Here is an 11,043-nt window from a genome sequence, read left to right on the forward strand (position 1 = left end):
ATCCCTCACCCACCTCTATCCTCTTAAATGTCAGCCTGTGAATCCTAGCCTTGAAGAAAAAATTGCTAAGTAGCTAATCAGTAATGACTCTATATTGTTCATAGCACAATTGCCTAAGTCACATTTTAGCAAAATTGTGATATGTTACCTCACTCTACTCTCCTAAGGCTGCTGATTCACTCTGCTTCATTGGCTATATCCTAAACCAATCAGAGTGCTTTTACATACCAAAATCACTATCTGCCTAAGTCATCTATTCGACTTTGGGAAATTGACGCAAAATACAAGATGAACCTTAAAATATGACTTAGGCAATTATGCTATGAGGCTAACTATACGGCAGTTAGCCAAGTCAAACTCAAGCCCAAGGCGGTCGGGTGAAGGAACAGAGGGGCTAGATCAGCTCTCCACTGGTGTTGTTTTCCTGACCCGTATCCCCCCACCCCCCAAGCAGGGCACGCGGTGGAGCGGCTGACCATCGACAAAATCCGCTTCTTCCGGGTGGAGCGCACCTACGCCGTGCGCACCGGCAAGTGGTACTTTGAGTTTGAGGCGGTGACGGGCGGAGACATGCGGGTGGGCTGGGCGCGGCCCGACTGCAAGCCCGACCTGGAGCTCGGCACCGACGAGCTGGCCTTTGTGTTCGACGGATACCGGGTGAGAGCAACGCGCCCTCCCCCTCTTCCCCAGTCGTTGGTCATCGTTACCATAGCGATTCTTGGTTTTGATGCATCTGGTTGTGGTGCCGCACAATTTATGACAGCGCACCGGTGATATTTTAAACCCTCCCTAATTAAAATTAGATTTTGATTGAAGAAGGAATTAGGCGGCTCATTAAGCTGCGTGAAGGCACGATGGAGACCTTCAGCGCTCTGCTTCGTGAGCGCGGAGCGGTGGTCTCCTGATTTCACGTGGCAAATGCCGGCTGGCCCACAAGTTATCGCCGGTACATCCCAACAAACATAGATTAGGAATCTGTTTCTCTGCCATGCCCCTCTTACGCACTCTGGGTTTAATGTTGTGCACTCTGAATGTTACTACATCTGAATGCCTGGACTCTCCTTAAATGTTTTGCCTGTATGTATGTATGTATGTACGTCAATTATGGCACCCATTGCCATCTTGATCATCCCTTGAAGGAGGGATCCCCCACTCTGCGTATCTTCACAAGATTTATTCTCAAGGGCTAGGGTCAGGGGGTGTCATACATATATGCCCTTTTGTGACTAACCAGTGATTAAGGGCTTTTCAAATAGAATTTAATTAAATTGAACTGTCCATTTGACTCTCTCAGAAACAAGCTTGTGCAGCCCTTACATTATTCTCCTTCCTTTTTCTGTAGTTGCTCCTATTTTGATTCTATTGATTCTATTCTCAGATTGTCCTCCGCCTCACTTGTGAGTCGCTTCGGATGAAAGCGCCCTGACTCAGTTATAATGTAGTGTAAGCAGTACGTGTTTCCCTGTGTGTGTGCGCCCAGGGCCACCGCTTGAACATGGGCAGCCGCTTCTTCGGCCGCTCCTGGCGGGCTGGCGACGTGGTGGGCTGCATGATCAACATGGAGGACAAGTCCATGATCTTCACCCTCAACGGCGAGATCCTCATCACCAACAAGGGCTCCGAGCTCTGCTTCGCCGACTTTGAGACCGAAGACGGTAGGCAGGGCGTGTGTGTGTGCGCGTGTGCGTGTGTTTCTGTCTGGAGGTCCCACAGCGGACAGATGTGAGGTCAAGGCTCTTGCGTGGGTCATTGAGTCTGAGCGTGTGAATGAGGGCAGTCCAGCACTTGTGGTTTTCACATCTTAACCGGAGAGGATCTTAGCCAGCGTGCTGACAGGCCTGCTGAGGTTGTAACCTAGAAACACCCGCTGGGGGAAATTAGTGAAACATAAGTGGCCCCCCATTACCAAATCACCCTTATTTAATGTGGTGCTCGCAAATTGGCTATTTCCACAAAAGGCAAAGGATTGATTTCGAAGCCCCCTGCTATGTGTATGTGCGTGAGTGTCTGGGCGTGTGTGTGAGTCTGTATGTGTGTCTTATTCATCTCAGCTCCCAAGTATCTATCTGACTGTTCTCTCCTCCCCCGGTCTCGGGCTCACCCCCAGGATTCATCCCCGTGTGCAGCCTGGGTCTGGCCCAAGTGGGGCGCATCAACCTGGGCAAGGAGGCCAGCTCCTTCAGGTACTACACCATGTGTGGCCTCCAGGAGGGATTTGAACCCTTCGCTGTCAACATGAACAGGGAGGTGACCATGTGGTTCAGCAAGCGCCTGCCCACCTTCGTCAACGTGCCCAAGGACCACAATCACCTCATGGTGAGTCGGGGCCCGGCCCCGTGTTAAAGAGGGGGTGAACTGTTGATTTGAGAGGGACAACTTTGGCCTAACAATTAAGAAAAAGGGATCTGGGCAGTTGTCGTAAAGGTTTTAGAAAAAACTGACTTATCGGGTTCCATAAGAGATGGTGGAAAAGCGTTTTAGCCGAAAGTAGCAGCCATCTTGTATTTTACGGAGCATTCCCACCGTTCAACAATCGTATGCATTTGAGTAAAATTGAACACAGAAATTGTTATGGATGCAATGGATAGTCAACAGTAGTCATTGTTATTTCCATGCCTTAGGGGGCACTCTATGCCACCTGTTAAGTGTAACTTGTAACATTGTTTGAGTGCTAGTAAATCTGAGAAAAAAAAAAAGAAAAGGAATGGATGTCAATGACTCGACTTGCCTTCTCGTGTCATTGCATTATTAACACGTTTGTACATAATGTAATTGTTCTCTAACATCGAAATACAACTTTATAAGTTATTTGGGGGTTTAAGGACCCTAGCGTTAAGGACCAACACGTTAAACAGGGTTCAGGGTTTGTAGTCCAACTAAAAGAAGCAACAACGTCTGTATCTGGGGGTTTTCCCTGGGGCAGGTCACAAGGATCGATGGCACGGTCGACAGCCCCCCGTGTCTGAAGGTGACCCACAAGACCTTCGGCACCCAGAACAGCAACGCCGACATGGTGTTCTGCCGGCTCAGCATGCCCGTGGAGCTGCACTCCCTCTTCAAGACCAGCGCCGTGGCTGACATGAACGGCGTCCACGAGGAGGAGACCCTCAAAGTCAAGCACAGGTCTGGACTGCCGTGGAACACACACACACACTCACACACTCACAGGCACACACACACACACACACACACACACACACACACACACACACACACACACACGCACACAAAAACACACACATGCAAACACACACGACATCACACACACACACTCATGTACACACATGCACACACACACATACATACACACACGCACACACTCATGCACATACACACACCCGCAAACGCAAAAGACAACGTATGCGATTGTGTGTGCACCGACCGATGTTCGATTCCCACCTGTGGTCCTATGCTACAGTGCCTCCTCTGTGTTCTTTCTACCCACCCACTTGTCTGTCTCCCCTGTCCTTTACGTTGTGCAGCAGACAGATATTCAAAATAGATCTAACAACTCACTGATTGTATCAATCCGCAGCCCGGAGAACAGTGTGACGCTCCAGCCCTGATCCTTGGTCCTGATGACTGTGTTTTTTCTGCGTTTCCATAGATACCCACTGAGGGCTGTGAAGCACGGGGACGAAGCCAGACGAGTGGACTACAGCAGCATCACCACGGTATTAAGTCCTGCGTTCAATTCATCATTTAATGTGTTTTTATCTCCTGCCTCCCTTCTGACGTTATACTGTGTGTGTGTTTGTGTGTGTGTGTTTATGTGTGAGTGTGTGAGTTTGTGTGTGTGTGTTGATGTATTTGTGAGTGTGTGTGTGTATGTGTGTGTGTGTTTGTGTGTGTGCACGGGAATGCTTGCGTGTGTGCGTTTGTGTGGTGCGTTTGTGCTTGTGTGTGTGCCTGTTTGTGCATGTGTGTGTGTGTGTGTGTGTGCGTGTGCGTGTGTGTGTGTGTGTGCCTGTGTGTGTGTGTGTGTGCCTGTGTGTGTGTGTGTGTGTGTGCCTGTGTGTGTGTGTGTGTGTGCGTGTGTGTGTGTGTGTGTGCCTGTGTCTCCTCCAGTACTACCACTCGGTCCGGGTGTTCGCCGGTCAGGAGCCTGCGGGCGTGTGGGTGGGCTGGGTGACCCCAGACTACCATTACTTCAGCAACAACTACAACCTCAGCAAGAACCGCACGGTGACGGTAACCCTGGGCGACGAGCGTGGGCGGGTCCACGAGACGTGAGTCCATCTTTGGAGCGGAAAGGGAATCAAATGACCTCTCCTCAATGTCAACATGAGAGAAGACTTAGAAGAGACAAACATTGTAGCTCTCTTGTTGATGTTGTTCTTCGCACCTTTGGTCTTCTTCCATTCACACCTTTAGCCGCCCGGGCCAAACCGCGCTGCTATACGTTTCCATTACAAGTTTAAACCGGCCAACCTTTGCTGAGTCTCTCCGGGTTGGAGCGTGTATGAAATGCATCGCCATGCACACAGAGGACAGCTCGAGTTCTCAAAATTTTAGTTTGTTATTGTCGTCTTTTCTATAACCTATGAAAGCCGATTTAAGAAGGGTAATGGAGGTTTGGATAGAAGCGCTCCACACTGATGTTACTTGACAATTCCCTTGGAAGGCAAAACAGCTCATTGAATTATGATTTATTTAGATTCGTCTTGGTCTGAGGACTGAAATATGGATAATATTTCACACCATTAGATCGCTGATGTTGATATTCAACACTTTTCGAAATATCAAGGACATCCTGTGTCCTTGATATTAGGAAGGAATATGTGTGAACCCGTGTCCAATGTGTAAACAAGACTAATCGGAAATGAATCGACTCTTAATGAGCTATTGAGATTAGGAGGCAAAACAGGGGGGATATTGAATGTCAAACTGAATTCACCATTGCGGATATCATTGCGTGTGTCGCCGTTCATCTTGGACAACAAAATATATCAAATGTGTCATCAATGAATCAATCAGATTTTTATGGTATGCTATAATATCAAACTATACAAGAAGTGTGTGTGTTGTTGGCTCATCAACTCATGAGAAGCGCATCATCAGTTAAAGTCCAGCCAGTCCACTAAAGTATATTGGAAAAAAGGCTGCTCTTGTGTTTTGATGTTCATGTTTGATATCGTTACATCCTTATAGCATAATTGCCTCAGTCGTATTTTGGCCAAATCTAATGCTGGTTATTCACTCTGCTAATTGGCTGTATCCTAAGCCAATCAGAGTGCTTTTTACATTCCATAAGCACTATCTTTCTAAGTCATCCGTTTGATTTAGGCATCTCTGATGCTAAATACAAGATGAACCTTAAAATATGATTTCAGAAATTATGCTTATTGTGCAGATGCATGCTGTAATTGCATGCATCTGCAATTACACACACACTTGCACAAACGCACCGCACAAACGCACACACACAAGCATTCACGTGCACACACACACACACAAACACACACACACATACACACACACACACACTCACAAATACAGATTAAATTATAATTATGTTGTGATGCTCACAATATTCTATGGTGTTTCTTATGTTGACATTGTTGTAACCTTTGAGCCCTGTTCTTCTCCCCCTGGTCTCCGGGCTTGGCGGCGACAGGGTGAGGCGTAGTAACTGCTACATGGTGTGGGCAGGGGAGGTGAATAGTGGCTCCCACTCCTCCAGCAGCAGCAGCAACGTGGACCTGGAGGTGGGCTGCCTGATCGACCTGGCCACCGGCCTGCTGTCCTTCACCGTCAACGGCAAGGAGATCGCCACCTCCTACCAGGTAGCACGCCAACGCACGCCCCCTGCTGGTAATCCTGGTGGGGGGGGTTGGGCCTTTGAGGACTGTCGTTCATCCATTCATCCAGCCGGCCGCTTTGTGATCCAATCATCTTTCATCCCTCCATTCTTTTACTTATCCACCATCTATTTATACCGTCATGCATCCATCCATCCGTTCATAACTTCATCCTTTCATCACTGCATATATCCATACCTTCATACATTTATCACTCCGTCCGTTCATCATTTCATCCGTTCATCACTTCATCCACCCATTATTCCAATCAACCACCCATTAATCACTTCATCCATTCATCACTTCATCCATTTATCACTGCATCCATTAATCACTTCACCCATTCATCACTCCATCAATTCATCACTTCATCCACCCATTATCCCAATCATCCACACATTAAACACTTCGTTCATCCCTTCATCGATTCATAATTTCATCCGTTCATCACTATATCCATCCATTATTCCACTCATCCACCCATTCATCACTTCATCCGTTCATCACTTCATCCGCCCATACATCGTATCCATCCCTCGGCTTGCTCTACAGATAGTTGGACTCCATTCTTCGGCTTAATGATGCGCTTTCCATGTGACTGTGCTATTTAAAACCCCAGCCTTGTGACGTGTGTAATGACGAGTTAAACGCCTGCCTGCACAAACGTTGTTCCCTGACACCCTAAGAACCACCATTTCTCAGGGAAGCGCTTGTTAATGCAATGTTCCGGTATCCACTGCCTCAGACACCCAGTGACACCAAGTCACAGAGCCTCTGAGTCATCCGGCTGCACACACACAACACGCAGACATGTCACACACACACACACACACACACACGCAGACAGGTCACATACACACACGCAGACATGTCACACACACACACTCATGCACACTCAGAATCACACACACACACATCCTCACACCCAAACGCACAGTTGATAATTTCTTCTAGCCAAGCCACTTCCTGTAAGTCATGCTCTCTTGCTGTTCCACGTGCACCCGTCCTCTCTGTGACACCCACTCACCGCTCCCCTCTGGTGTGTAGGTGGAACCCAACACCAAGCTCTTCCCTGCTGTGTTTGTGCGACCCACCAGCGCCAACCTCTTCCAGTTTGAGCTGACTAAAATCAAGGTACGGGCCCCTGACCGGCAAACACTGTGGCCCCTGTTTACCGAGGCCACCGTTTTTTCTTCTCGTCTTTTTCTACGGACCACATTTATTAATAGAGATAATCGACGTGCTACCTTTGGGGGATGAGTCATTTTCCAATGAATCCTTTTGTGAAGAAGCACTCTCGGTAGTGAGAGAGAGGACCACAGAGGTTATGTTAACCCTCTCCAAATGGAAGCTCCATTCAGCTTTCCATTCCATTTCCTATTCCCATTCAAAGCATTCACCGCTCCCCGCTCTGTCCCTCCTGCTCCCAGAACACCATGCCCCTGTCGTCGGCCATCTTTAAGAGCGAGCACAAGAACCCGGTGTCGCAGTGCCCTCCGCGGCTGGACGTGCAGTCCATCAGCGCCGTGCTGTGGAGCCGCATGCCCAACAGCTTCCTGAGGGTGGAGACGGGGCGGGTGAGCGAGAGGCACGGCTGGATGGTCCACTGTGTGGAGCCCCTGCAGATGCTGGCCGTGCACATACCCGAGGAGAACAGGTGTGTGTGTGTGTGTGTGTGTGTGTGTTTTGGTTGGTGTGTGTGTGTGTGTGTTTGGATGGGTGGTTGGGTATGTGTGTGTGTCTGTGTGTGTGTCTGTGTGTTTGTGTGTGTGTGTCTGTGTTTGTGTATGGGTGTGTGTGTGTGTGGGTGCTTGCCTGCTGTGCTCTGTATTTCACGTTAATGTTGTTTATTTTGTGTGTTTTGTTGCAGTGTTTTAATGTAAACAAGCAGATTATAAAACGTCTGCAACACACGCATGCAAAAAACACACAGTAACGCACACACACAGACTATCTGTAGATGTGTGATGCCCTCTGTGTTGTTGTTTTTTTTACACACTCACATTTGCATATTGACTAATGAACACTGTACACACATTAACACGCCGACACGCATCGACAACACATTTCATTTGAATATGAATGGCAAACAATTGGAATCTATTGCACTGTTGATTGAGCTCCATCGGATCACAGCTATTAGCATTAACACCCCAAATGATTCCACGCCATTTAGCCTTCCTCTCGCTTGTCTTAAGACAAACCTGGTTAAATAATAAATATAAATAAAATAATACATATAAATGTAATATATATATATAAATAATACATGTCATGATAAAAATATATATCAAATAAATACACATATAACAAATATAATATTAATAAAATAAAATAATAACCCCCCCCCCCGCAGGTGCGTGGACATCATGGAGCTGTCAGAGCAGCAGGACATGCAGCAGTTCCACTACCACACGCTGAAGCTCTACTGCGCCCTGTGTGCGCTGGGCAACACGCGCGTGGCCCACGCCCTCTGCGGCCACCTGGACCAGTCGCAGCTGCTCTACATCATCGACAACAAGTACCTGTCGGGCATGCTGCGCGAGGGCTTCTACAGCGTGCTCATCAGCATCCACCTGGAGACGGCGCGCGAGGCGCGGCTCATGATGAACAACGAGTTCATCATCCCCGTCACCCCCGAGACGCGCTCCATCCGCCTCTTCTCGGACGCCTCCAAGCGCCACCTGCCGCCCGGTGTGGGCCTCAGCACCTCGCTCAAGCCCCGCCTCAACTTTGCGCCGCCGTGCTTCGTGGGCAGCAAGCGGGAGCAGCACCTGTACAGCCCCCAGATCCCGCTGGACGCGCTGAAGGAGAAGGCCATCAGCATGCTGACGGAGGCCGTGCAGGGCGGGGGCCACCACATCCGGGACCCCGTGGGGGGCAGCGTGCAGTACCAGTTTGTGCCCATCCTGAGGCTGATCAGCACCCTGCTGACCATGGGGGTGCTGGCCAGCGGTGACGTGCACAAGATCCTTCTGCTTATCGACCCCGCCGTGTTTGGGGAGCCGGGGGCGGAGCGGGAAGCCGCCGCCAACGCCGCCGCCGCCGCAGAGGCCGCCGCCGCCGTCCTGCCCGCGGAGAAGGAGGGGCTTAAAGGGGAGGAGGGGAAGGCTGTGGAGGCCGGAGAGGAGGAGGTGGGGAAGGACGGGAGGCAGCCGATGAAAGGGCTGCTGGAGAAGAGGTTGCCAGAGCCGGTGAAGCGGCAGGTAATGGACGGCGGGCCGCTACGGTCGTTGCATCGTTTTGTGCAGTGCATTCAACATTGGATATACGACCCAGACAGCGCAAGAACCATTCATCAAATGAATCCGATGGGAAAAGCAACTGCTTTAAGTGCTCGTCCCTGTTGGCTAATTTGAGGTTGATTTGAATGTTAAACAATGATAATTAAGTAATTATTGATTTAACAGTTTTATTGTATCAGGGTTTTGAGCAGCAGTAGTAATAGTGGTAATAGTAACAGTAGAAACAAACATAATATAAGGCCATAAGAAATGGCCTGTGAAGCCCTTATGAATGACTTTACGGGTATTTGACTTGACTTGACCAGTAGCGGTAAAATTAGTAGTATCAGTAGTAAAAATGTATAATATGCCATGCGCATGTGTGTACGTGTACATTTGCCCCTGTGTGCGCGTGTTATGATGCGTGTGTACGTTTACATTTGCCTGTGTGTGCGTTTTCCTGCATGTGTGTGCGTGTGCATTTGCACCTGTGTGTGTGCATGTACGAGTTTATTTGACCCTGTGTGGGCCTGTTTATGGATGTGTGCGTGTGCATTTGCCCCTGTGTGTGCATGCACGTGTGCATTTGCCCCTGTTTTCATGTGTTCATGCATGTGTATTTGCCTCCCTGTGTGCGTGTCATGATGCGTGTGTACGTGTGCCTTAGCCCCTCTGTGTGCATGTTATGATGCGTGTGTACGTCTTATGATGCGTGTGTGCGTGTAATGATGCGTGTGTACGTGTTATGATGCGTGTGTACGTGTTATGAGGCGTGTGTACGTGTTATGAGGCGTGTGTACGTGTTATGATGCGTGTGTGCGTGTTATGATGCGTGTGTACGTGTTATGAGGCGTGTGTACGTGTTATGATGCGTGTGTGCGTGTTATGATGCGTGTGTACGTGTTATGATGCGTGTGTACGTGTTATGATGCGTGTGTACGTGTTATGATGCGTGTGTACGTGTTATGATGCGTGTGTACATGTGCCCCACGACAGATCTGCGAGCTGCTCCACTACTTCTGCGACTGCGAGCTGAAGCACCGCATCGAGGCCATCGCCTCCTTCTCCGACCACTTCGTCTCCAAGCTGCAGCACAACCAGAAGTTCCGCTACAACGAGCTGATGCTGGCGCTCAACATGTCCGCCGCCGTCACCGCCAGGAAGACCAAAGAGTTCCGCTCGCCCCCTCAGGAGCAGGTGAGACGGCAGCATGGCAGAGAGCAGCAGATTCATGGTTTGGCGGTGTACACAAAGCAGCAGGAGGGGGGGGAAACCGCAGATGAAACGGGAGCTAAACGCTAACAAACGATTGGATTCCACCGAGGAGCAATGTGAGCACAGCATTTACTCGCAACTCAATTCCCCCGAATACCAATCGAGAACCAGGGGTAAACGGGCCTTAACTTAAATCAAAAGTGGAAGCACAATATCGTCTGTTGTGGCTCTCATGCAAATGTTCTCAAAGACAGAACTGCAGCTAAAGGTAAAAGTAATTGTTTCTCTTAAATCCCAATTTCACTGTTGGTGAGTGATTGAATGTCCAAAGCGGGACTGCCGCCCGTGTCTTTTAGGTAATGCGGAAGATTAAGGATCGCCCTGATTCGTCCCCGTAGTAGAATCACGGCGCAAGAAGGACAGAGGCTAGCAGTTTTGGCCCATTAGCTGTCCCCATCCCATAACTCAGTGAAGGCCTGTGTTTTTGAACCCATGCCCAGTTCTTCTCCCGCCTCACCGTGGCAACTGAGACCAAACATCTGCTGCAGTTAACCTCATTACGGCCATCCAACCTATAGTGCCGACTTTGGTTGTCACGTCAACATACACAATGATGGAAAGGAGGGAGATCAGGCCAGGAGGGGGAGGGAGGGGAGGAGAGAGAGAGCGAGACAAAGACCAAGAGAGAGAGATACATTTACTGAAGCCCTTTAGGTCATGATAAACACTATTGCTACTCTCTTTCTCTCTCTCTCACTCTATCTATATATCTATATATATATATACATCCTCTCTCCTTCTCT

General features: G+C 49.1%; 1 protein-coding gene across 1 annotated transcript in view; it reads left to right on the plus strand.

The window, feature by feature from the left end:
- Nucleotides 1-11,043, plus strand: part of LOC307086928 (ryanodine receptor 3) — a gene marked incomplete at both ends in the record, with an annotated part of 129,502 nt that overhangs the window by 62,302 nt on the left and 56,157 nt on the right. The window contains 11 exon segments of the mRNA XM_079752274.1: nucleotides 455-657; nucleotides 1,481-1,655; nucleotides 2,108-2,316; nucleotides 2,924-3,127; nucleotides 3,130-3,135; nucleotides 4,069-4,229; nucleotides 5,618-5,786; nucleotides 6,849-6,935; nucleotides 7,232-7,458; nucleotides 8,158-9,007; nucleotides 10,022-10,222. Coding sequence (XP_079608400.1) covers nucleotides 455-657; nucleotides 1,481-1,655; nucleotides 2,108-2,316; nucleotides 2,924-3,127; nucleotides 3,130-3,135; nucleotides 4,069-4,229; nucleotides 5,618-5,786; nucleotides 6,849-6,935; nucleotides 7,232-7,458; nucleotides 8,158-9,007; nucleotides 10,022-10,222 — 2,492 coding nt within the window.

The sequence above is a fragment of the Pollachius pollachius genome (assembly GCF_949987615.1).
Source record: "Pollachius pollachius genome assembly, chromosome: 15".
NCBI classification, from domain to species: domain Eukaryota; kingdom Metazoa; phylum Chordata; class Actinopteri; order Gadiformes; family Gadidae; genus Pollachius; species Pollachius pollachius.